Source organism: Nyctibius grandis, chromosome 10 (assembly GCF_013368605.1).
Source record: "Nyctibius grandis isolate bNycGra1 chromosome 10, bNycGra1.pri, whole genome shotgun sequence".
In the NCBI taxonomy this organism is placed as follows: domain Eukaryota; kingdom Metazoa; phylum Chordata; class Aves; order Nyctibiiformes; family Nyctibiidae; genus Nyctibius; species Nyctibius grandis.
In genome coordinates this window covers 19,116,086-19,142,789 of record NC_090667.1, presented here as the reverse complement: position 1 = coordinate 19,142,789, position 26,704 = coordinate 19,116,086, and the positions used below count along the sequence as shown (strand labels likewise).

The window sequence follows — 26,704 nt, the reverse complement described above, 5'->3', positions numbered from 1 at the left end:
ACTTTTAAGCTAGAAGGTGCGACTGCCCTCTTAGCTACACTGCCTTGCAATTCATTGAGCTCAGCAAATGCAAAGCCACTGACGAATAACTTCTTATGCAATAGTCTGGCAAGATTTAAACACAGCTGCCAGTTTTAGAGCATAAAATACCTTTTTTTTTTTTTTTCTCCCAATTAAGTTCATTACAAACACCCCCAGGGAAGCAGAGCCCTGTGACACCCTAGCATTTTGCACTTTTTTGCATTTCCAGAATTCTTTAATTTCTTTTAAAATCTCATCTAGATGCTTCAGTGTGCCCCTGAGCTCATAGTCAGGTACTGATGCTTGTGAATATTGCAAGTGCTCAGAAAGCTCTGCTTTGCTCCTCTCATAGCTCACTATTCTCACTCCTTCCTACAGGCAGATTTGCAGATGAGGGCACATTTGCAAAGATGATCCTAAATTCCCACTCTGTCAAATAGAAGAGGACTCATTTCACTCCAAATGAACCCTTTTTTCTGGGTGGCTGTAGCACCATGCTTAGATCCACCCTGCTCAGCTGTCCACAGGCTGCAGCAGATGGAGAGTAACAGAAGGCTCTGCTTCCACAGAAGGCTGTTGTCTAGGCAAGTGTCTGTCTGCTGAAAGCACAGGTAAGCTATGCCATCCTGTGCTCATCAGCTTGTTCTGCTCACAGTCTCTCTCTCATCTTTCTGCTCTTACTTACGCACTGGATCTCTGTAACTTCTTTCTCCCAGGAGTCCAGCTAGAAAGAGACAAAAAACCTGAGTTACTGCTTTACCTGCCGAGGTGAAAGGTATCTGCACCATCCCTCACAAACAAAACCCTCTTTGAAAGGCCTAGGCTATAGAATACCTTGTGAAACCGTGAGAGCCAAAGTTGAAGTGTGCTGATTTGCCCCAGCAAAGTTTGGCCCTGAGACTAAACAGTGTAAGAGCTCTCTGCTTGCTAAGATTCAAACAACACTTTCCCAAAAGCATCTTAAAGCAACTAATGCAAGTTCCAGCTTCCAACACTTTGATCAGATCAATATTAATTCCTCCCCTTCCAACCTCCACTATCATCGGGTTGACTTGCAACATGAGGAGAAGGTGGCAGTTGTCTGCAGAACCTACCCATCCAGCTGCCAAGGATGGTGGAGAAGATAGTCTTCTTGCTGCTCTCCTCCATCTCAGTGAAGGAGAGGTAATTGAAATGGCGAGTGAGGCGTGGAGTGACAGCATTCCTTCCCCCTCCAGGAGGTCCCATGGCACAGACAAAATTAATATCTACCAGCTTCTTAAAAGTACCTTGAAGAGTGCAAAATCAGGAATGAATGCTAAGTTGTAGCTAAAAACCCTCGCCACAAAGCTCCACAGCAGGTATGCGTATCCATCAACAGGCCAACTTTTGCCAAGAGTACGGGGCAAAGGATCTGGGTCATACCGATCTGCTTCCTGTCGTACCAGCCCCGGTGGTCCATCCACTGCCGCAGCAGCTCGATGGGTGGCTGAGCACCATATGTTTCCAGCATGGGCATGTTCAAGTCATCAATAAAAAAGATGAAGTACCGCCCAACCGGCGGCCCAAACACACCTTTCCGCCTGCGAGGACAGAAGCCGTGTAAGGACACAGGACAACTCCTATTGCAAAAGGTACTTCTAACTTGATCCAAAAGCAGTTTTTTCCTCCCGAGGCTTCCTGGGTCAGCAGTTTCAGCTGTCCTTACACTTACACTCCATATATCCCTTTATATGGGCCTTTGCATGGAAAAGATCCAGAGCAATGTTTGAGGCACTGGCTTCTTTCCAAACATGAGTAAAATTTTGTTTACTTATGCACAATGTCAATGAATAAATGGGTGCAAATAAAAGTAAAGCTTGAGCCCATAAATCTGTTGGAAACTTCAAACCAGTGGCTGAACAGGGAGGCAAAAGGGAAGCTGTTAACCGTGGGGAGGGGGATTGGGGGTCAGCAGCCACGTTTTCTCCCCTCATCAGTTTCTACACAGATCCCACATCAGGGTTTGCAAATGCCTGTGCTGTGAAATGTAGTATTTCTGGAATAACTACAATTAGAGAAACTTTTACAGACCCTCACTAATCCTTCTCACTTTCTTGCCATTGTATCAAGTTATTACTAGCCCTCACAATCCCAGCTCAGATTTGTTGTGTGTTCTATTTGTTATCCACAGCTGTACGTGCTTGGGGTCCCTTTCAGGTCTTGGGATGAAACTAAATGGCCAAGCTGACAGAAACACTGCGCTCAGGGATACTGCCTTTGCAAACACAGAAAGGAAACTTGCCTCTTTTCCAGTTTGCTGTCAATGAGATCCTGGGTTTGGTTAGCAGAGGTGCGTGCCGAAAACATCAGGAAGTGGGTGATGTATCTGAGAGGTAAGTTCCTCAAAAGCTTGTCCGTAATTGTGAGAGTCTTCCCTGTGCCAGTGGGACCAATGCAGAGAACCTAGAAGCACAATCAGCAACGCAGCATAACCACAGGCACACAGTCTGTTTCCCAGCTCTCTGACATTTGCTGGAGGAAACGCAGGCTACTGCTCACTTAGGCATTCAAAGGCTGGGACAGGACAGAAGGCTCGCTTCTTCAGTAAGGACACCCGTTCAAAAGATCTTAGTGTGGAAGGAGTCCAACCAGAAAAGTATGAAATGGAACTGTAGGAAACAGGTAAAGAGGGATGGTGATGGGCCATCTAGCAATTGCTGTATTTTGATTAAACAACTGAGTGTTGATATTCCTTTGGGGTACTGGCATTGTGCCTGGGGACTGAATGGAGAACTCTTGTTGCTTAGGCCCAGCTTTTGAGCAGAGAAATACAAATCTATGAGAGTGGGAAATAATCTCAAAGTATCAGGTAGTTGTTAGGTTCTGACTGTACTGGCAGAGGAAAAGGTGCCCCTGTTGATGAGAACAAGGTTGAATCAAAAAAAAAAAAAAAAAAAAAAAACAAAGACAAGGCTGGGCACATACCGGCTTATGGTTGGTGAGCAAGAGCTCCAGCAGATGGGCCATTCGGACAGTGTTCATCGTGGGCACAATAATGTCACAGAAGTTGGTATCGGGAACCATGGTGAACTTTGCTGTAGAGTCCAGCCACTTCTCCCAGCACACCTGAAAGGTATGGGTGTGTTCAGAGGGGGTAGTTGCATCTATCCCCTACAGGAACAGGAAAACTATTTCTGCTGTGTTTTCCCTTGTGTAGTAGCTCAGATTCTGATGAGGAATTCTGGTTTCCAGACCCTCTGTCTAGTCTTGCCACCTACATCTTTCTGTATGGCAATGCTGTGAGTGCCTGACTCATTTCCTTTGGGAGGGAGGTAGCCCAAGAGTTAGAGATCATTGCCCCAGCAGCAACATACTTGCCCTCCGTTCTGAAAACTAGGATCAAGTTTTCAGATCCTATCCAAGTTTTCAGCTCCATCCACAGGTGATGGAGCACTTGTGATATTTGCAAGAACGGGAATTCTGTCCTAAGCTGACCTGCCCTGTAAGCACCCCAAGGCAGAGGACCAAAGAGGGCTTAGCTGGGATCCTATCTTCATGTTTGGTGCCATTGCCTGTGTTGCTCTGAGAGGCACATGGAGGTTTTGTACTTGTACAAGACATGGAAGACTTGTGCTATAACCAAGTCACAGACTAACCTCCCAGAGGCCACTATACAAGCAAGACAGAGGTTTTATCAAGGATGTGCTGCAGAACACTGAAAAAATGTGCATTTTTGACCACCCCATGTGGCCTTCTCACAGAGAGGATGCTGGCAGCTTCTGCTAAGCATCTGATGCTCATATAGGGCTCTTTACTTTGCTCTGATTGCAGGAAGGGAAAGCATTTTACCTTTTTTTTTTTTTTTTTCAGCCTAGGGGCTGGTGACTGTCAGTCAGATGGGCCTTGCATGCCCTACTGCTCTGCTGTCTCCTGTGAAAAGGATGGCATGTTTGTCTGCCTTGCTCCTCCTCCAGACTCTGCTGCACACAGCTCGCCTGCTGTTGTGCACTGCTTTCTAACACAGACCGACCTTTCCCTCTGAGCTTCTCCCTGTCCTCCTTCAGCAGCCACACTTGTAGAGCCCTCTTACTTTCCTGAGCACTGGTAGAGGCACTCAGGTCTGAATTGACCAGCCTTTGGCTCAGATTAGAAAGATCTGCTTCACAACCCTGAGGGCTTGAAGAACTGCCTTCTTCCTTTAATGAAAAGCTTCATTTCATTTTAAACATTCTCACTTGGTTCCTACAGCCTTTCTTATTTGCCCTTGATGAGAAAACCCTACCGAATCCGGCAGGACTGTGTTGCTTCCTGGTCCCTCCCCTCAAAGTTCCTAGCTTGGAGTTGAAAGTGAAATATTTTACCTCCCTAATGTCCTCCTCATCCAGATCATCTTCAGCACTGCTAAGCCCAGCATCATACAGTTTATAGTCATAAACCAGGCCTTCTTCTGGGAAAAGTAACTGGATCTGTGGGAATAAAGATGGGGTGAACCTGGCTGCCACTCAGCTGAATTCACAGAAGCATCTGCACTACTGCAAGGAAGACTTTACTAATGGGATGCTGCCCAGGCCAGGGCGGGTCAGGTCTCTCCCCCAGATCTTCCAGTTCCAGGGATCCCTTGAAGTTTGAGGCAGATGTGGTATACCAGATCCCAAGAGGAAGCCCACCCAAAGCCTCCAGGCATTCAAGAAGCTCTGACCCCCATTCCTCATTACCAATTTCTCTATAATGAGAGAGGATCTGCTTTTCCTTTACTCACCTTTTCCTTTGCCATTTTCTCCCTCAGCCACAAGCTGAAGGCCCTGCGACCCTGGGAATCTCCAGTAGCGCCCACACTCCAGATCAAGGCAAATATAAACCATGGTTCAATCAGCTCTCTGATACGAGCTGCCTTCTTTGGGGGAATCATCCTAATTCCCTGAGAACCAGAGAAGAGCAGAAGTAAAATTCTCAGGCATGGTTAAGGTACACAAAAAAACCAGACTCTTCTTAATGTGCTTGTAATTCTATTCAGCTTCTACATAGCTTTTTCTAGCGAGTGTTTCACAGGTCTTGTTAATGTATTCTGTGGATTAAAACTTCTTGTTTCATTGGTGTACTTGAGAGACTACCCTCGCTGAACTAATGTCACTCAACAGAAGCTTGAAGAAGAATTTAGTCTTTGGTTTTTAATTTGAAAGTTGTCCATCCTTCTTCAATACTAATTCTCAAAGGACCTGCAATCTGAAGTGCATTGCTGCTTAGCTCTGATCTCTGCTTTCCACTCATTCTCCAATTCCCTCTGCTATAAATAAAAGTGAACCTCTTCCCTCCAGCCTGGTAAGCATAGAGCTTATCTTTTGCTCTTTCAGTGGGCAATGCATAATCCTTCCAGGTTTACCTGTGCTTTGCAGGATGTTGTATTACCTTCTTCCACGTAGATGGGCTACAGCATGACCTTTCTGCTTTAACACCTTGTGCTCTGGTGACTAACCCCCTGCATGACTTAGTGCCACTACCACACACACAAGTGGTAGTGATAGAGACAGCAAAATCCTACCTCAATGGGAATGAAAGGCTGAAATAAACATTCCAAGAGCATGAGGAGGCTCCTTGTGAGGTTACTGTCTGTTGAGGCAATTATCTCCTTCACAAACCTCCGGACAAAGCCGATGGCCTCCTGTAAAGAGAGGCAGGAACAGCTCAGTGTCACCATCCAACACATTTGACTTTGCTTTTACCTCCTAGGGTTCTGGTTTCTCCTCGCCTCCCTGCAGGCCATGTTTAGCAGGGAGGGTATGACTGAGAATGCTGCCATTTCCCACTGCATCCCAAGTACCACCGTTTTGACTGGAGAGAAGCAAGTCAAACCCCTTGGGGTTTAGTCTTAACCCCAAGAAACCTCTGTGCCTGCCTTTTGGTTCTGTGCAACAGTGATGTGTGTCTTGTGCCATCACTGCTAAATTATTTGCTCCCTTCAGTGCCTTCCTTTGCAGTTCCAGGTTATTTATTAAAATAGCAGCTTAGGAGCAGAGGAGAAATAACAAGATTTGTTCTTACAACTTTCTCCCTGGAGTTACTCCACTGTAAGCAATGGAGCTACACCAGGGATGATTTTGCCCAGAAGATAATTTTAAAATGAAATAAAACCAACTATAATGACCAATAAGACTAAGTCACATCTATAGGGAGCAGCGAATAACCTCTATTAAGCCCAGGAAATTCACAGAGCAGTTTGCATACTGGTAGTCTGAAGTGTTCCCACAATGGCAATTACATCCAGGCCTTGACAAGTCTGGGCTGGTTGATATCTGAGCTGACAAGCTCCAAGCCATGAAAAGGCCAGAACAGCATGGTAGCTCACCTTGAGGAATCTCCTGAAGAGAGACTCTAGCTGCTGCGAGAAGGGCTGCATGATGCCTGGGATTTTTTGTAGCCAGCACTCGATGAAGGGCTCCAGCCCCAAGATGCTGGGTTCCAGATAAACCATGCCACAGCGGGAGACTGTGGCAGGGGAAGCAACTGCCAGGTCCTGGACTTCAAACATCATGGTCATGCTCTGGAAATTACAAAAGGAAAGAAATGAGAATAAGGACTTGATAACTTCTGATACATCTTTCAGGATAATTTGGTGAAGCTGAAATCTTTCCCTTTATTGCAGGAGCCCTCTTTTTGTTGTGTTTGTGCAGCACAGCAGAGGTCTGGCCAACACAGAGCTGCTACTGAGACACCAATTTCCATACAAGTCCATCACAGACACCAAGTGGAAAGTAAAGGGCAAGTCTGTTCCAAGAGGGAGGAAGGAAAACAGATAACATGCAGCAAAAGCGTGAGGGATGAGTTACCTCTGTCAGCTTGATGATTTCCCCTGAGCTGAGACACAGCTTCTTATTGTCATCTAGCACCGTGTTCATGTTCTCAATCCACAAAGCATCAACTGGCCCATCAAACATGTACCACTTCTTGCTGGTGTCAGTGGCCGCAGCTCCCTGACGGATGAGCGAGGAAAGGATCCCATCTGTCCTGAAAGGTAGGAGGAAGGCAGGGCTTGGCCCATTCTGGTTTTGCTGAAATCAATGGCAAAGCTTCCACCATATAAGGCAACAGAGCCACAATCTTACCCTTGTTCACGTGCCCTAGGAAAACTGTCTCTCACTTGCTGATGAGCTGCATAAAGGCCCATCTCATTCTTTCTTTTACTGAAACATACATCTCAGCCCGAGTGGCCCCATGAAACAATTTCTTTGGGCATTAGGATCTGGACTTCATGTCATCTAACTATAAAATGCCAAGCTTCCCTTTAACATCTCTGTCCTCAGTGAAAAGCAAAGAGACCTTGCTAGCATCCAGTTCGGGTCATAAGCAGGTTTATCTGCCCTCTGGAGGTGCCTTTTTTCCTCCGCCAAGTGTAAAGGGAGACTCAGGACAGCTACTCTGCTAATTCAGACGCTTCAGTTGGGTGACTGTAGGTTACGAGGATGAATCCAGGCTAAAGACCATGACTCTTACCCTCTTTAATAACTGAAGTTCCCCACCCTCAGCTGCCTGTGAACCCAGGTGGTGCTGGAGCTGGTGAACAAGAGAGCAGACACACAAGGAATGCTGGCTGTTGGCAGCAAGAACTTAATCTGTACATGGAAACCTGGAGTGCAATTTCCGTTCAGGCCCTGGACTCTACTCCCATTATTAAATAATTATTTGTTATTTTTATAGTGCTAGTGAATTCCAGGGTATTGTTACTGAGACCAAGGGAAAACAGTCTGTTCTAAAGCTCAGCTGATTAAAACAGATGGATTTGTCTGTAAATACACTGTACATGGCTGTATTTTTCTTTTTGTCATGTTGACGTGACTGTGTGCTGCCCTTGGGTAGAGTCACATCATAAATAAATTGTCAAGCTTAACTGGAATATCCTATAAAATGTCCTTCAGTAAAGATGCACGAGAGCCCAGGCTGGGAAGATCTGGGTCTTGGCATCAGTAATGCTTATTTGCTTGCACTTTTCCTAGAGGCAGTTAGTTTCATATTTATTTAGCTTCCATCGTTTTACAGAACACAGTCTTTAGCTTTGCCCCTAAGCAAGTGGTGGGTGACAGGGCCAAAGGGAGATTCACACTGCTTCTCACACCTTAGCTTCTGGATAAAGCAAGCTGCAAAGTCAACCTCAGGTCACACATGGAAACATAAGCAGTAGGACCTGGCTGTCAAGAGGGCAAATGGGTTATTGGTTCTCGCTTCCAAACCATGTAAGCAAGCAGGAGCCCTGGTAACAGGAATGAAATACCTCTTTATGCCTGAAAGTCATTCGCCATCATTCAAGGCCACCAGTGTATTTATAAAGAACAATTCAGGTGCGCAGTACAGAGGTCACTTTTCTTCAGAAGCAAAGCAAGTGTTTTCAAGCTGCTATATCTTAGAGCAGGGGCATGTGCTCCAAAGCAGTTGAATTATTCCTTGTTACGCAGTTAACACTGCGAGCTGAGCTGCAGTAACCGTCTGGGCATGTGCTGGCAGCCAGGCCAAGTGCATAATAAAAGATGTCAGCTTAAATCGCTGTGACTGGCTGTTGTAGCTTGGTGAGGACAAGGAGCTGATTGCTTCTGGTTTTACACCACTACCCTAAATAGTTCTCAGCCTTGAAGAGAAGATGCTCAAGACCAGAAGAAAAGCATTTCCCACTTGCAAGGAAGGGAAGCAAGGTTTGTACTTTACCACTCATGCGTTAGCAAGTTGAACTCTCCATAGAGCTGGCCCATTGTGATGGATTTGGGATTCAGCACAAAGTAGCTCACTGTTTCGTAACTCCCACCACTGGCTGCAGGCTGACCTTTCAGCGACGTCATTGCAGCTGCCAGGACTTCGTAACTCTGCAAAAGCACGAGAGCAAGGGAGTTAACTGCCATGGCTCCATAACAACAAAGCCACTTGCTCTCACAGCAACTGCATTCAAAAGGCAGTGATAAAGGAGACATAGTGAAGGACAGTATCATCATATGGAGAAGCCTGGCTGTATTCACAGAAATAAAGCATTCTAGATGCAGAGGAGTAGTTAGATCTCCTGTGCAAGAGGCCTGAAGCGTCTCAAGATGTCAAAGCATGTCTCAGCCTTAGAAATTTGCAGCAGAGCTAATAAGCTTCAATCTAATCTCCCATCTTGAAAGAGTGAGCTACTAATATACTTCCCCATGGATATAAATCAATACTAAAAGGTAGCATTCTTGGTCTCCTGACTTCTGTTTGAGAGAAGCTGGAAATGTCAGAGTGTGAGTCTTCTGTGAAGTTTAACCCTCTGCATCACTGGGTAGATGGGGGTTTGCTGGGGCCAGCACAGTGTCTCAACCATACCTTTGTCTTCCCAGAGCCTGTTGGCCCCACTAGCATAAGGCCATGACGAACCACAGTCGTTTCATAGAGCTGGATACACTTAGTCACAAAACCTGTAGAGGAAGATGATGCAGAGTGGGTCTGGGACCAGCTGTCTCTTTCCTAGGACAGAGCACTGGACTAAAAAAACAGGCCCAGAGGGAGCTTGTGGAGAGCCTTTCCCCTCACCATCAACATCCTTCAGATTCTCTTTGATGCAGGATTTGCGAATGGCTTCTTCCAGGATGCCATAATCAACAGCCTCTTCTCTGATCTTGGGAAATAAATCTGAGACAATACCATTGAAGAGCTTGATGTCATCCTGCAGGAATTTGGGTACGTTGGCATCCCTGATAGCCCGCAGGCAGATCAGCTCCTGCAAAGATTTAAGAACTCAGAACTTCAAAGATTCTGCCCCTCTCTTATGTAGCTGCAGAAAAGGCCACATAAGTCTATGACAGTGTGAAGTATAAGCACATTTACCTCATTCATAGTAGGATTCTCTCTTTTGAGGTTGCCAGCTGTTGAGATGACAGTCTTCACAGCTCTCATCCCAAAGTCATAGTGATCCTGGAAAAGGCACGTAAGAAACAATGTCACCAGATACAGGAGCATCACCTAAAAAAGAGTGAACCTATGCACTCACTCAGCAGGTAAGAAAGAAAAATGAGAGAGTTATGCCTTCAGAACAACTGCTCCTTCATTCAAGTCTGCTCTCAGGATCCTTCAAACAACTAACTAGTCCTCAGCCATACAGACTATGGGTGAGGAAGTGGAGAATAACTAGATGATTAAAAATCCTAGATGGAGGGAGAAGTAGGCAGGGCTGCTTGGCTCAACTGTCCTGCCATTGTAATCCTAACTAGGACTGAAGGTGAATGCAAGTCCAGCCACAGGAGGAGAAATGGAGTTAGAAAGGAGGAAGGTAGATAAGAACGGGTATTGTGACCTTTTTGTGATAAGCTATCACAAGGCACCAAGAGAACCACCCAGGTATGTTGTGCCTAGGCTGAGAAAGGCTCACATTTAAAAAACATTAATGGACAGTAAGGCATCTACCTGGGTGCTGAGCTGCTCTGACAATAGTTTAAATGTTGTGGTGATCTTCTTTGCAAGGATTTTGGCTTCATTAAACCCAAAGGAGTAGAGTGAGGTCTCAGCAATCAGGGAGTAATCTGGGACCATCATAGCCACAGGACGAAAGAGAGCCTGAAACATACAGTTCCAACACAAGATCAAAACACTGTTGTTTCTTGCTTTTTCCAGCAAACTGAAAAGGCTGAGTATCTATCCCAGACTGTTTATAGGACACAGCATGAGTGTGCCTGGCACCTGTCAGGGTAGCATGCCTGCAGACTGTAACCTGAAGCACACCATTGCTTACAGATGTGATTCAAATCTCAAAATGATCCTAGAAACTTTCCAAAAGCATCACATCCTAATCCCTGTCATGGACACATTCGTGGTCTGGGTAGCATCCAGCACCTGTATTGCCTCTCTTCTTTCTGTCTATGCAGTCTACCCTCCTTACCTTCAGGTTATCGGGCAGTTCAGTACGCCCAGCATAGCCTGGGTTCATTGTGATGAAGACTGCACAGGATGGGACCAGTGGGATCTCCGTGCCTTCAAACATGAAGCGATCCACCTAGAAAATTAATATGATCATCCTAAAGAACAGAGCCTGACCTGTAAATTAAATAATGGAGCAGAATCTTCCAAGAGGAAAACAATGGCTTTCAGTAGTTAAATTATCAAGCACGGACACACACAGATGCCCACAACTGTAGTGACTCATTCTGGTCCCACTGCAGGAATCCAGTATTACCAGCAATATTTTGCCCTGTTTAAGAAACTGGGCTCATGGAAAATTAACTGATAAAATAATTTTCTTTTTCTGTTCTCTTTAACAGACTTCTATCCCTCCAGCTGTAAACAAACATCTTTCCATTTATTCTGCAGTAGAGTTTGGACCTGAATTAATTTGTGGCAGAGAGGGCAAAGAGAAACCTAAATCCTTTTTAAAGCTGTGTAGGTAGTAATTTCAGATGGGGGATAAAGTAATGCAGAAGAATTCACAGAGAGCAAGTTTCTAATTCCAAGCCAAAGTCAAGGAGATTCAGGTCTTAACCCCTCTGAGTCTCCAGAGAACAAGGCAGAGGCTGGCTGATAGCTGAGTCTCCATGTAAAGCCAACGATTCACTTTATGTTGCAACTCTGTGTGCATGAGTATGCATTTTTCTGCACATATTGGGTTTTGTGAATCCACTAAAGCTTGGATAACACATTTAGACAAACGTGGTGCTGAGCAACTCATGGCAGAACACTGGCTGCCTTTATCACAGCTCCTATTTGTATCAGCTCAGTTGATCTGTATCGGAGTGTCTCCCACACCAAAGTCTGCTGCCACTGCAGCTCAGGCTGAGATGTACTTCAGCCTGTGAGAGCGTGGGCAACCGTGGCAGCACAGACTACGGTGAGGTTACAAAATCCACCCAGGATGCTATGTAACGGCCTGATATGATGCGCCACAGCTAGGGTATTACTCATGCCTCTTCAAGCTCATGTATGTCTCTCTCGATTGCCCAGGAGCAATGAAGCTGGTCCTCTGTGAAGATGCATGCAAAGACAAGGACTTGCCTAAACTGGCTCAAGTGGAGATTTTTTTGTCTGCCTTTGCATCCACAAGTTCATTACGTACCCTCTGCTGCTGGGCTTTCTGAATGGTTGTGATCTGCTGGGCCACCACAGACAGCACCTCGATATCAATGCGGTTGAACTCATCAAAGCAAGCCCATGAGCCGCAGCTGCGCAAGGAAGGAAAAATGAGGGGAGTCAGAAGCATCACACAGGAGAAAACTTGCAGTCAAAAGTTCAGCTAGACCTAGAAATTATAAATCCACATACTGGGGAGGCAGCACAGAGACAAGAAGTGAACCTAAAAGGCCCCTAACATCCCATGGCAGGTAGTGACACAGCCACAGTGTACTGGTATAGTGGAAGGGGCTGCAGCCCCTCACCCCGACTATGCATCCCAGGCCATGTGATGAGTAAGAAGGTGCACGGTCCCTGGCAATGTCTTATCCTACAGCCTGGGACAAGATTTGGGCTTGAAAGGAATGTCACGTTGAATTCCTGTTTTGTACCTGAGGTATAAGTGTAGCAGATACAATTTAGACACCTCTGAAGTCCAATTTGCGGCGCTTGGAAGATTATGTATAAAGCTGGAAGCATGTATATGAGGAAAGTGATCTTTGCACAAGCCATGGCTTAAGAAAGAAGTTAAATTACTTACAAAGAAAATATCTGAGAAAAGAGTATCAGCTTTTGCTGGAGTAACTAATTCCGATTCACCAGCGTGCAACAGACTAATTGGATCAGCTTTGTTTGGAATGTAGAGAAGAGAGAAGCTTCTCTGAGAGTCTCTTGGCTGCTCAATTTTGGATACACTCCACAGATTCTTTCCTTCTTAAGACTAAGCAGCTTGTGGGCTGAATCTCAGTCCAACGTGTATGACACTAGAACAAAGGCCGGAGCTGCAAACATTTGCACAGGTGTGTAATACTGGATTGGTGCAAAGCATTTTAATTTTGCCTTAAATGACAGGATCTCTTTTTATGTTTTTTGTTGTGGTGTTTTTGTTTTTGTTTTTTTTTTTTTTTTTTTTTAATCGACTCAACTGTTCCTCCCTTCTGGCTAGAATTTTGTAACTCTGCTCATTCTGGAACACAGTAACCCCCTTACTAGGGCTTTGCTTGCTCTTTTGGGCTGCTACGAAAAATACCCACCAACTGCCAGTGGCCAGCATCCCTGTATCCTACCCACTCCTCGATAATGACATGCAGCATTTCATTATACCTGGCTAGTCCCTTGAAAAACTTCCCCATTGCCATAAAGTCAAGCTGGTCGGAGCAGTTGAACACTACAGTATGGACTGCTAGGGCTTTCCCCAGGTCTTTTGTTGTTTCCGTTTTGCCTGTTCCTGCTGGTCCTGCAGGCGCTCCTCCCAATTTCAGGTGCAGAGCTCCTGTAAGCGTCAGATAACACCTACAACAAAGAAGAGACCAGATGATGAAAAGCACGTCTACTACTGATTTCAGTAAGGGAGATGTATGATCTCTCCAGCTGGAGACAGGTAGGAATCCATCCTTTATTATTCTGCTGAACTGCTTAGGTACACAGCACTCTGCAAGGGAGTCAGCTATGTGGCCTTGATTAGTATTCATGGGGGCCTGCATGGACAAATCCCTCTGCCACTGGCTACAAATTCACTTTCCAGAAAAACGACAGTTATAAAAGGGTTGCTGCATATTCTAGAGCATTAGATGCCCCTATCTTCCCATTTGTAGAAGAGCTCCTTAGCTGTCAGGTGGGCATTTTATATGAGTCAGAACACTACGTTAAGAATCAAGAGAAGGAAAGCAAACAGTCTGAGCACTGATCACTAGGAATACAGTAGAACCAATGCCAGGGTGTTCCTATGCCCTCATCTCAGGTAGTCCTTTACTGTACACATGGTTTCTACTTACATACATTAAGCAGTTAAGACCAGCATGCTCAGATCCTTGGTTTAATCCCCGACGAGGCTTGTTCATCCAGAAAAAAACAAAATAAATACACTTATTACCCAGAAAATGTCCTTACCTGTCAGTGAGGGGCGTGATAACCAGACGGCCACTGTTCCCCAGATATTCATAGCCATACATGAATTCAGCATTGACAGCTCTGATGTACAGGTCCCCCCTCGTCCAGTAGTATCTAATGATGAGTGAACATGGTGTCAGAAAGATAAACACTGACTTGCAGACAATACAGCATCTCATAAGACTACAGCCTGCAGGGCTTGGTGACCTGCATGTCATGGGATTTCTCTCTTGAGAGAAGAAAGGATAAGGTAACACAACAGGGTGGACAGGAGTTCTCACAGGACCTGAAATTAGGTGTTATATCAAGCATCGCACTCCTCCTTGGGCAGGATGCATGCCCTTTCACAGTGAGGCTGTGAAACACCATAGTATGGCTTTGTCTATATTGTCAAAGTGGATGCCATCAAAAATAGGTCTGTCTCAGATGCCTTAGAACTGGCATCCTTAGCGGACTTCAATCCCACTCCTCACAAGGATGTTAGAGGCAACTCAGGAATACTGCTTACAGGCTACGCAAACTCTTGTTTCCATTTGTCATGGACATGGCTGATGGGTAAGGAGAATGAAGACTGGCCAGGGAGGCCAGGTGAGGTTCAGCAGCTGTGGTCTCTACCTGAGCTGGGAGATCCACTCAAAATCATTCACGCTTGTCACATTCTCCTCAATCAGCTTTGCTGCAACATCCTTGGCGTGGACCTCAATGACAATAAGAGCTGACAACACTGCTCGCTGCATCTTAGACAATTTTCCACGGACCAGGGCAACTAAATCGCCCAGCTGGGTAAGGAAAAGAAAGTACTCTGAAGCAATGCATATCCCAAAGACCCAGGCTGTACTAACACAATGCAATCAAACTTGTGGCATGGCTGTGTCCAGGCAACTTCTGCCTCTTCTCCTGTCAGAGATACAAATGACTGCTTAGAAAGCAAATACTGCTCAGGGCTGGCTCAGAGCTGACTTTTACTATGCTCAGGTGAAAAGCAAGAGTTAGAGCCACCATGAGGCCCAGAGGTGAGGACACCATATCTCCCAGGTATTAGGTATGATTAGATGCAGGGAACAGATATGAAGGATGCAGTTTCACTTTGATTTCTACTGTCCATCACTTCAGTTCTCCCCCACCTTTGACTTCTTAGGTGACCCTGGAGAAGTCATCTTTCACCTTTTTTCTGTCTTCAGGTAATGATCATATTATCAGTCCTGTATATTATTCGAGGTTTATGATGACAAATATCCTAATGATTAAGACGACAAGAACCTGTTTTTTTACCTGTTTTTGAGCTGTGCTATGCAGGACAGCGTCTCTCTTTCTCCTACAGTATTGTCCTGGCTATATTTCTAAGTTATCTAGCTAAGGTCTGATGATTGAAAAGTCTCCATCTGACAAAATCTCACCCTTACATTAATTTTCATACCTGAGTACTCAGCTGTGGGAAAAGCCTGCTGGACAAGTCTCCAGCTTCCAGAGCTTCAGATACTTCCTTCGTCCAGAAAATCTGGCAGCCAGCAATGACCACTTGGCCAGGCCATTGCAAGACCCATGCAGCACGTGGAGTCTTAAAAAAAGGGGGGGGGGGGAGGGGGGAGGTGGTAAGACAATGATTTTTTTTCTTTAATTTCTACATCTCCCTGCTCTGCAATGAATTTGTGAGACCCAGGAGAATGTATCCCCTCCTCTAGCCTGTTCTAACTTTCTTAGTTTCAAATTTTCAGATTGAATAGAAAACAGTAACTGAAATATCTGAGGCCTTCTCTTTTTTCAGCCTTTCTCCCTCCCTAGACTCAAACAAATTAAAACTTAGATTTTCTACGAGCACAGCTTTTACACAGAAATCAGAGACAAGATGCATCCCCTGATGCATTGACTGAAACCAATAGTTCAGTGTCTTGGTTGCCTTCACCAGCCCCTAGCATACTGTGTGAGACCTGAAGAAGACAAAAGAGGGTAGATTCTTATAAAGAGGCAGTTGCCTGGAGAGACGAATAGAAATGGATTCATACAGGGTTGTTCTATGATATTGGGAAGTATTCTGTGGCTGATAAGTGAGTGTGTAGGGTTTGCATTCTTCTGGACCATTAGCTGCTTGCTCAGCTGCACATTCTGCACTTGACCCACAGACAGTTGGATTAAAGGCTGTATTTAAAAACTAGTAGAATATCACAAACTCACCAGCCCCATCACTGGTGACCTCTGTGGCAAGCCTGGAACCAAGACATCAGAGACCTGCCAGTCTGTGATAAAACTCTTACCTCTGGATAAACACCAATTGATCTTTCTATGTTGTCCCGTACACTGGCCTTCATGGATTTCTCAACTTCCAGCAGCCAGTCCTCCACATTGTCAGTGGGATAGATGGGAACAAACAGCTTCACCTCTTCTCCTTCAGCAGAGTACATGTGTGTGATCTGTAGGTCCTCCTGGAACAGTAGCTAATGGAAGAAACACAACAGGAGATGTGGATGGAGGATTTCCTTTCTATCCCTGCCTTCCTGCCACTGGGGGACAGCCAGGCTGTAGTGGTGTGTGCTCATTAAAAACCTTGGCTCAAACTTGCTTGTTAATAGTAATAATAACGTGTGTGACAGATGTGCAAAATGACCTCTTCAAAAAATGGAGGGTGATTGTATGAAAACAAGAGATTCACATTGTTGGTTTAACTTGAGTGAAGCAAATCAAATTATAGGTTGGAGAACATTTCTCATTGCCTGTCTAGGATTCAAAACCTTGATTTCTGTTCAATTCTGTAGATTCAAATCATTTCCCTTGAGGTCACAGTGCCTGGTTTTAAATGTAAAATTTTAACAGCTTCTCCAGTGCCCCACATATCACTGAAAGACCCCTTATTTATTCCAATGGCTTTGCACCAGGTTTCCAGTTCAATTTCCTTTCTATTTTCCCAAGCTAATGACTAGGAGATTGATTTTAGTGTCTGAGTATTGTGGTGGTGCGAGTTGTGACTAGCCATGGAGTCTGAAGTCTATTAGGAATAATAAAGAGGAAAAATAGCTGGGTTAAACCCAGCTCCTAAGTAGAGATGAAGGCAGAAACTTAATTCAGTTCAGGCTTGTTCACTCCTTGTCCCTCCTGAGGCTGTCAGCAGGAGTGGAATTCCACCCTAACCAAGTGCCTGCGAGTAGACAGCCAAGTCTGAGCTATTTCTCTTGGCCTCCATGGTGGGATGGACAGACGCCTCCAGAGGGAGTGTGCTCTCCTCCTAAGATGGGTATCTAAGTGAATTTCTGTAAGTTGCCCTTTGCAGATGCCTATTTTCCCCTCATTGTCTAAAAGGCAATGGAGAGTGCCCAGTTCACAGGCAGACATCTGGCTTTGAAATGCCTAAAGTGATGTTGCTTGAATCCCACTCCAGGGCAGGCAGCACCTTGCAATGCCTACATACAGTTACAGGTTCCCAGGAGATACATTTCCACACAGCAGAATGTGAATGCTCCTCTGGATCTCAGCACGCCTCCAAGTTCCCATGACACCAGCTTTCCAAAGGTGGGCCAAGCCACTAGGGTGCTTGCTTTGCTTACCTGTGCGATGTTCTCAAAGCATTTGCGGAGGTGAGGTTGTACAGCAGTGGGGTCTTTTGTCTGAGATAGTATTTCCAGCAGCTCATCGTCTGAAAGGAAGTAGAACCTAGAAACACAGAGTGAGGCATGAGGGGAGGCAAGATGAGGAACAAGCCTATTACTAGAGACACTGTTTCTGACTGCTCACTGATCTCTTTGTGTAGGAGAGCAGCAGCCTTGGTCCAGCCATCTGCCGTCTGTAGAGACAGACTTCTCCCTCTGCAGAAGTCAGTCACTCCCATGCACAGTGGTTTTAAATGACTACCAAAGAATAGAAGTATTCCTTCAGGAAAAAGCGATGGAGTTACATGGACGTTTTCATTTTACCCCATTCTTTCCAGACAAGTCATGAGGCACAGATACACAGCGATGCTACCAGACTGCCCTTAACTCACAACATTTGTGTCTGCCTGTTTTCTCCCCATCAGATGGCAGCATTGAAAGGCACAGCTTTGTTTATGTTTGCAGTCTCATGACAATATCCTAAGCTTAGATTGTTTTGCTCTTTCTTGGCAGTCTGAACCAAAGTGAGCCTCTCCTTTCATATTTTCTGAACCAGGGAGCGTGATCCAGCCCACTGAAATTTGGGGTTACCTGGGAAAAGCACCTCTCTTGGTCTCCAGATATTCACTCAGCCCTTTCTGCACAAGTTCGAGTAGTTTGTTACATTTTCTCAGGTTTTCTAGTAGTATAGGATCAGGGCACAAAGAAATCACCTATAAACAGAATGGAGAACAGAGGAAGCATCAGTATTCTGAGCATGTGGGAGATAAGGCAGTGGAGATAATTGGGTTGCCCAGTGATGTTACTGATAGGATTTAAATGACTCATTCACAGGAGTGCTTTCACAGGGATCTGGAGAGGTGTGAGCTTTGTGGGCAAGGAGGGGAAATGGCGCTTACGGATGTGACAAGCACATTTCTGGGTTCCCCTAAATGCCAACATTTGTAATATGGAATACAAGTGGTGATGAAGCCCTGGGAAGTGGAGGCTGGAGAAGAGAAAAGCACAGAGCACTGGTACCAGGACACAGAAACGGGCAAAAACAATGGCTCTAAACAATTTAAAGAGTTAGTCTTGAGGAGGAATGAAAGGAGTTATTTTATGGATTAGGATTATAGCAGGGCTGATTACAAGAGTCATAGGAGGTAGGGAGTCCGTGTGCTAAGGAGAAGGTGTCTGGCGGGGTCGACAGCTTGGCACAAGGCATCACAGAGAATGACTCTGTCTGTTTGGACACCAGAACGAAAGGCCAAGTTCCAAGAGAAGAAACCTAGCACACCACCCTGGGCAAGGCTGCATGGTTTATACAGCACTGCTCATGTCCACACCATTACAAAACCAACAACTCAAAGGGAGTCCTTGTGTGAGCACAGCTCCAAGGAGTTTGGGATACCTGCACTAGCTTTCATCAAGGCACACACCTTAGTGTTTTCATTAGCACTCTTCATGATGTTCCTCCAGTCCCTATCCATGGCCTGGTAGCGCTCGCTTTCCAATGGGAGCTGTCTTTTGATGTCCTCTGACCTAAAGATGGGCTCCAAGTAGAGCCAAGAGCACTGGCAGTTCAGCCATTCCTCTAGGACATCCTAGTGGGAAGCAAGAAGAGCATATCAGGACACCACGCTATGAACCTGTTTGACAAAACCATTCGAACTGTGCACCAGAATGGGTTGAAGAAAAAGAAAAAAAAAGAAAAAGAAAAAAAAAAAGAAAAAAGAGGTGATGCTGCAGTTAGACCTTCCACAATTCTAAAATCTACCTGCAGTGTCAGGAGCTAGAATTTCCTTCCCAAATTATTAACAATTTCCTAGTAATCCCCTTTGCTAACTGTTGTCAGCAGGCATCAGAATCAACACCTACTAGTTTAATGGGGGCAGTTTAGAAACATGTGTAAGCCAATACTAAAGCTCAAAGGGACTTTGTGGTGCTAGGTCAAATTTTTGTGGTTAGTGTTTCTGTATTTTACAGAAGATAGCACAATGTCAGCACACAGTCAGATGGCGATTTTATTTTGTGAAAAGAGCTTTTTTGTGGAAGAAGAATGACAATAGAATATGCCAGACTCTGCAATTCTGTCACATCCTCTCTCCTGCCTGATGTACCTCAGTCCCAGCCTTGCCTACAAAATAATCCATGAAAAGATCTTCAAACAACACTCTGAATTAAGAGAATGAATGAAAAGCTAAACATTTAACTTAGACACCAGACAGGAAAACCTGTTTGTCAGGCATTCAAAAGGGCAAGAGAATTAGGTTGGAAGAACATCCTCCTCCTCCATTTTCAGGCAGGTGAGACTGGAAGGTATGGGTAACCTGCCCAACACTGCAAAGCAGCTCAAGTGTTTGACTCCCTTTCAGACTGCCTTAGTCACATGGCGCTATCTACTGTTCCCTGAGTACAGACACCCACTTGACCTAGCAATAGGTGGGGTTTTCCAGTAATACAGACAACAGTGTTAGGCATACGCCATCAGCTAACCCTGATAAGCCACTTCCCAGAGGGGATTCGTGGGCCTTTAGCAATAGGAATGAATGCAATCAAAAGAAGGGGTAGGAAAGGCAGGGTGAAAACATGCACAACATCACAGCCAAAACCACACAGTAAATAACTGCATTTCCTAATAACTGAATTTCCCCTTGTCACCTACTGCCTTATGGCTTAGAGTAACATTTCTATATCCTCATGAGACAAAGCCAGCACTCTGACAGCCCATGGCCCAAGCACACCCAGCTGGTAAGCACCAATAAACAGAATAAGATAATTATGAGGAACAGATAACAATGTTGCTGTGCATCAAACACCAGCATTTACACAAGAATTCTCCAGCCAGATACTTGTATTGGAATTTTTCTCCTGCAGCAAAATGCTATTCTGCTGGCTGAGTCCTGCTGGGTGCTGAGCATTCAGGCTCTGGTCTGATGAAGAAGTGCTGGCACGGTCTGCCAGATCCTGCTCTAAACAGCAGTCTTCCACGTGCTTTCCTACACTGAGATGTGAATGATTAGCATGAATTTCACAGGCCCTGTAAGAATCTGTAAGGTCCACTTAGTATAATATGATTAGAGATGCCAGTAGGACTATTCACAGCAACGGGAGAGTCCTGGCCCCACCAAAAAGCATTGCAATAGGCAGTAAAATAGCTGGAATTTCATCACTGCTGTCTGCAGAATAAGACTGAGTTTATCTCCTCTTTTACTAGAGACAGAGGGCTTTGACAGGCCCTCTTCCTCCCTAAAAACTGCTATTCTCTTGACAGTTGTCCTCCCAGTTCCCTAGCAGCAACTGCACAGTGTCCATGTTCAAGCATGGCAGCACAGCCCAGCTGCCTGCCTTCACCACACAGGGGTGGGTAAGAAACCAATACCTGTGTCATCTTCAGCTTATTTTCCCATGTGTTCATCCTTTCCTCAAAAGGTTTCTTGAATGGAGAGAAGGACATGCTCTGAATCATGACAATATGATCATCTAGGAGCTGAGAAACTTCATCGATGTTTTTCAGAATAAAGGTATCGGTGTCTTTGTAAGGCATCACAGTAAACAAAACAGAGTTCCATTCACTCTCCATCTTGTTGAGTGCCTGGAACAGAAGGACAAGCAATTTAATTTTCAGATACAACCTGTGCAATGGTTATCCCAGCTTCCACAACTCTCTTAATGCCCTTCTCTAGCAAGTGACAGATTTTTGCTCTTGGATTCTACTGGAAACTGCAGCGGTGTATTTAATGCATGACACACAGTAACAGCACATTTCCTCTGCATTGCCCATGGACTCAACACCTCAAAGCTACCTGAAAGGAAAACCTTGAGAGGAAAAAAGGGCAATTTCATCTCCAGGCCCACTTATGGTACTAGATGCACAGAGGCTACCAGTAAAGTGCCTATTAATGATTATAGTTAATGATGGCTTTGTGAAAGGGGTAGCTATCCATTGGGAACTCGCCTGAGACTTCAGAGAACAAAAGCTGCCAGAAGGCAATGACTTTCAATTAAGACCACCTTAGGTCACATCTGAACTGGTGAACTGAAGCTTAAAGAATCTAACCTATGAATCTCCAGAGCCAGCAAGTCTTCCCTACACACATTTACTGCGTTAAATGATTTGCCATCTCTGTTTCCAGTCACAGCTGATCCCCCTGACATAACGTTTGAATGGCAGAATGCAGACAATCAATTTAAACTTAAACAGTCACTAATCCTACAGTGAGGTGTCAGACCCAACCAGTGGATCAGCATAGCCATCAGTCAGCACTGTTATGCTACAACTGTAAATTCAACGCAAAGTGAAATGACTTCTTCTAGTGTGTGAATTTAGTCGAGTGGCCATCACTCCCCTCTCTAAGGGCAGTAGCCTTTTTACTTGTGCTGCAGAATGTGTCTAATGCTCTGGGACAACAGGAACATCACCTCCCAAGGCAATGACTGCCTGCTCAACAGCAACATATGTGAGAAGCAAACAAAGACACAGCAAGTCCCTCTCTCCTCACATTCTCAATGGCGTATTCCTTGCCAGCCATCTCAGCTACTTTGGTAATGCTCTCGATATGGTCCAGCAGCTTCATGTCCAAGCAGCGACCAATTGTCAGACTGGGTTCTAGCTTGATATCGATGTTAATATCTTTCGACAGCATCTCCCAGTGCCGGTTTCTCATACCAGGATTGCGCAGCCCTTGAATTAAGGGGATGTACAGTCTGAATTCTTCAATCTTGTCTCGAAACTCCATTGCCACACCCTGGCAGGCTTTCAGGGAGAGAAACAGAAGAACGTCAGCAACATCAGTGTGTGAGGAAGTTGCCTTAAAGAACTTCCTAGAAGTTGTCTAAAGCCTGATGTGCTTGTAGAGACATGGTATGGGGTAGGTAAGTGCAGGAGAGCACTGGAAAATGTAGGCTGAAGTAATGAGGACACAAAGGCTCTCTCTACATGGCTACTAACAAAAGATTCAAGCTCACTCCCAGAAGCAGACCTGCCTATTAGCCAAAAGTCTCTTACAGGCAAGTCCACACTAAGCAGAAGTGTGCCTTAGCCTAGAGCTCACTGGAAGATGAGAAGCAAACAAATTTAATTCCTTAATATGGGCTCAAGCATGATGAGGCCCCACCTGCCAACAGATATTTTAGAAGATCCGGTCATTGTTCCAAGATCTTCACTTCCTTAACAAGACTGGGCTGCGGGTTACCTCACACCTCAGCTCAGGCCATCCTAAATAGAAGACAGACACTATACACAGGAGCTGGAAGTAGGCTAGGATCACAGCCAGCTATGGAAATGGAAAGCATGCAGGAGAGGCCCTGCCTGTGGCCACACTAGAGTCACAGGTACTTCTGCCTCATAGGAAGGACAGAGTCAAGGAAAGGGCTTTGCCCTCTGAGGGTGTCCTGGAAGCCCACGTCTCTGCACTGTTCACATCCTGCCCTTTTTCAGCTTGTGCTATCACAAGTAAAGTAATGGACAGGCAAAGAACATGGGACTTGCCTCCTTTCCACAATCTGGCTACAGCATGTGACTCATTTTATTGCACCCTGCGTGGTCACACTGCACACTCGCAGCAAGGATGTAACCACCTCACACTCCCTGCTGGGTGGTATGTAAAGACAAGGCAGACTCAAGGACGAAGCATATATTTTACCAGGTGCCAGGGAATATTGCAATGAATATGAGCAGGTATTCTTAGTATTTCTGTTTACCATAATGATTCATAGTTACTCATGCATCCACTCATCACCTCCTCCATTGGGGCTGATTCACGGCATTGTTTAAGAGCGAGTTCAAGTTAAAAAGGATGAATCAAAAATCTCCCACTGCAAAATATATTTCAATCTAAGCCATCTGGCAGGAGATTTTAGAATTAGCTGTAAAGAATGACCAAAGCATCTCTGAGAACCATGGAATGGGAAGTTAAGCTACAACTGAAGTCTCAATTCCAGCTTTACTAGGAGCCGTGATTAAAAGACCTTCACGTGAATTGCAAGAGCTGGATGCGATCATCTAAACTTTGTATGCATTCAGGCAGGAAGGAAAATGGTTATTACATTCCACAGATCACTTCCAGATTTTGCAGTTTCATTTTATTCATAACAAAATGTCTTCCTTTAGCCCATACCTGGGGCTAAATAAAAACAGTTTTCTCTCACCCAATGTTCCTTCCCCGAACAAGGAAGGGAATTGGGAAAAGAAAGGAGGCTCATGGGTTAAACAGATTTAATAAAATAAAGAAACTAATATCAATGATAATACAGAACACACAAAATTATACTTAGCTACAGACTTGCAGCAAGTTGCTCCAGTAATAGCAGTCATTAGGAATGAGGAAGAGAAAAGCAAAAAGAGTCCCACTCCTCCCCAGCAAGCCCTCCCTTTTATAGTGAACTTGATGTCAATGATACAGAATACACCTGTGGGCCAGCCTGGGCCAGCTGCCCTGGATTTAACTGCTAATGGCCTTGATCACCATGGCTGGCCACAAACTCAAACGAAATCTAACAGAAACTTGATTCTATAAATTTTATCCCCAGGAAACCAGGACAAAAAATCAAGATCTCTTCTGGCTTTACACTAAATTCATTGGCTGATAGACAAAATAAGATTGGACAACAAAACAGCACCGGGAAGACCCAGATTCAAGTTCCTTTACTGCCTGACTTGCGTAAGGGCTTAAACCCACATGTCTAGCCACTGGGCTATATAGTAATTCTCTATGACTAGTCTGAACTATTTCACTTTATATAAATGAGTAAATATTAACTGCAACATAAGAGGGTGGCTTTTATCTCAGTACTGTCTTGGGTATTAGGTATAATAAAAGGGATTTGCAGCCTGGTTGTTTCCATGCTAAACTGGTACTTCAAGCAGCAAGCTAGCATCTAGATGTGAATCATCATAGTTCCAGAAAAAAAGTGAAAAATAACTTTGCTAGCATTTTCTCAGCTGGCTCTAATACACACAACACATCCATGTGACATCCTGACAATCCCTGTTCAGAGCACTCTGTGACATGCCTCACATCAAAATGCTGACATGCACCAACTTCCTTTCCCCAGACTGCATATCTACCTGGTGAATCCTTGAACTGCTTCACGCATCTCTGCATTGTCTTAAAAGAGTCACTGACATTCTTTTCTAGCTGCTCAGCCTCAATTTTCATGAGAGGATCATTTGTCCAGCTCCCATGCCACTGCATCCAGTCTGATACTGTGGTCCAGAGATCATAGTATGGCTTGAAGTCCTTCACCATCCTGGATAGCTTATGGTACTTTGGAAAGAGAGAAAAAGCAAGCATAAGCAACAAGTGTATTCTCCTCTGGATGACAGCTTGTGTGTCAAAAGGACAAAAAAGGCACAATTCTTTTTTGAATCTCAAGCAAGTAATGAGGAAACATGCACTTCAAGAGGATGTATCAGACTACCTTCTCCTGGGACCAAAATATAGATTCCAAGGGAGAGCAACTAGCAGACCTGGGCTTTACACATTCAGGCCAAAATGCATCCAGCAGAGCTGCGGCTGCACCACGTGTCTGGCACGGGAAGCGCTCTCTCCACTTGCCTCTACAAATGTTATGCTGCAGAATGAGGAGATTTTGATGGGCAGCCCACACACAATCAGTGAAAGCACACACTGCACATCATATCGAAACTTGGCTTCTTACAGTGAAGGAGAGGTAACCACAGACTCAGGGTAGGAAAGGATCACGAGCACTCTGCTTCTGCTGTGCAGCCAGTCTAGGCTGGACATGGATGACAATTATTCATCGGCAGCTGAACAGCTACAGACAAAATGAGTGTTTGCAACTAGAAAAACTGTTGCCTTAGAAGAACATGCTACGCTCCGAGCCCAGCCAGCTGCCTGCACACCACCATGCTACCGCTCATTCATATCTATAGAACTGCAGTAACAGCGTTACAGAAACTGATGCATCTTAACTCCTGCTTCCAGACCTTCCCCATCCAGTTCCTCCTCATTAACATCACTCAGATCTGAGTGTGGGCACCCAAAGTCTCTCACAGAAGTGGCAATATCAGGCCCACAAACAGCCTTCCACATTCACCTGGGATCAGCTCTTTTGCAGCACAGTGGAGTGATGGAGCAGTGTGGTCACTCTACGGGACCATGGAGCGGCTCATCAGATAAACCAAAAGAGGATTCCTTCCTGAGGAACTGTGTCTCATTATTTGCTCTACCTACCACCTAGAAGGCCCAAAGATTAGGGTCCTGTACGTACAGGACCTGACACTTACATTAGTAACTTTCATCCCAAAGATTCTTTCCCTGTTGTTGTAGAGAACTGCCAAATTCTGAAGCTCCTTCAGCTGCGTCTTGACCTGCGTTGCTTTGTTAGCCAACTCATGAGCTTGGTCAACATCTGACTGGATGGAAAATCCACCTACAGTCAGCTGGAAGAGGAAAGGCAGGCATGAGGTGAGGCTCTGAAGCTGAGTGCTGCCTCTGGAGATCTCAGCTTCCTGGTGTGCTCTTTGTTACATTCAAAGGCAAGATTTTTATGCTCACAATTTCACCTCCCCGAATCTAATTCCACTTCTGTTTAGACCACAATGAAAGTGGTGAAGAGAAGCAATAACCACTGGTCAGGTGTCTGGAAGTGCAAATGTGATGACAGCTGCTTTTCGTCTTTGTGACAATAGTTAATCCCTGAGGAGTAGCAGCAATGAGTCTGTGCCCAAAATTCTTGCTAGTGAATTTATACTGTCATTAGTTACAGAATCAGTGAAGTGAAAATGATAGCTCTACTAGGTCACTCAGTTTGTTTCCAAAAATTGTTTAACAATACATGTCCAGAGCTTCTTTAGCAAATTTTCTGTTTTGTTTTGGTGGCTTGGTTTTGTTTGTTTGGTTTTGTTTTGTTTGTTTTAATCCAGTGTTGGGGTATTATCATTTTGGGAGGCTATTTCCAAGATACTCTAGGTCACTGATTACAGCCTTTCCAAGATGGCATTTTTTTTTTCCTGCATTTAAGTTTCTGGTGAAAAAATAAAATTCAGAATGTTTCGGCAGAAACAAGAGGTATCTCAGCACCAAAACTCTGCTGTTGTTTCAGGGTCTTTCACATGAGATCAGTTCTGTGACTGAACACTGTATTTTTCCCCCCTGATGGCAGCACATCATGGGAGATGCTCTGCAGGGAACTGAGCACACAAGAAAGAAAAA

The 26,704-nt window shown here is 44.9% G+C and overlaps 1 protein-coding gene across 1 annotated transcript in view; it reads right to left on the bottom strand.

Annotated features, from left to right (window-relative positions):
- The window catches only part of DNAH1 (dynein axonemal heavy chain 1), a 74,284-nt gene that overhangs the window by 26,215 nt on the left and 21,365 nt on the right, over positions 1 to 26,704 (bottom strand). Inside the window, exons 17-45 of the mRNA XM_068408332.1 lie at positions 25,777 to 25,932; positions 24,595 to 24,793; positions 22,028 to 22,281; positions 20,908 to 21,120; positions 18,965 to 19,129; positions 18,135 to 18,256; positions 17,502 to 17,607; positions 16,218 to 16,397; positions 15,383 to 15,523; positions 14,581 to 14,744; positions 13,966 to 14,079; positions 13,180 to 13,368; positions 12,023 to 12,128; positions 10,856 to 10,969; positions 10,384 to 10,533; positions 9,808 to 9,894; positions 9,514 to 9,700; positions 9,307 to 9,398; positions 8,674 to 8,828; positions 6,807 to 6,984; positions 6,326 to 6,520; positions 5,522 to 5,641; positions 4,742 to 4,900; positions 4,344 to 4,448; positions 2,968 to 3,108; positions 2,285 to 2,445; positions 1,426 to 1,583; positions 1,116 to 1,289; positions 707 to 745 (exon numbers count right to left, since the gene is read on the bottom strand). Of these exons, the coding sequence (XP_068264433.1) occupies positions 707 to 745; positions 1,116 to 1,289; positions 1,426 to 1,583; positions 2,285 to 2,445; positions 2,968 to 3,108; positions 4,344 to 4,448; positions 4,742 to 4,900; positions 5,522 to 5,641; positions 6,326 to 6,520; positions 6,807 to 6,984; positions 8,674 to 8,828; positions 9,307 to 9,398; positions 9,514 to 9,700; positions 9,808 to 9,894; positions 10,384 to 10,533; positions 10,856 to 10,969; positions 12,023 to 12,128; positions 13,180 to 13,368; positions 13,966 to 14,079; positions 14,581 to 14,744; positions 15,383 to 15,523; positions 16,218 to 16,397; positions 17,502 to 17,607; positions 18,135 to 18,256; positions 18,965 to 19,129; positions 20,908 to 21,120; positions 22,028 to 22,281; positions 24,595 to 24,793; positions 25,777 to 25,932 (4,324 nt within the window). The remainder of the gene's footprint in view (positions 1 to 706; positions 746 to 1,115; positions 1,290 to 1,425; positions 1,584 to 2,284; positions 2,446 to 2,967; positions 3,109 to 4,343; positions 4,449 to 4,741; positions 4,901 to 5,521; positions 5,642 to 6,325; positions 6,521 to 6,806; positions 6,985 to 8,673; positions 8,829 to 9,306; positions 9,399 to 9,513; positions 9,701 to 9,807; positions 9,895 to 10,383; positions 10,534 to 10,855; positions 10,970 to 12,022; positions 12,129 to 13,179; positions 13,369 to 13,965; positions 14,080 to 14,580; positions 14,745 to 15,382; positions 15,524 to 16,217; positions 16,398 to 17,501; positions 17,608 to 18,134; positions 18,257 to 18,964; positions 19,130 to 20,907; positions 21,121 to 22,027; positions 22,282 to 24,594; positions 24,794 to 25,776; positions 25,933 to 26,704) is intronic.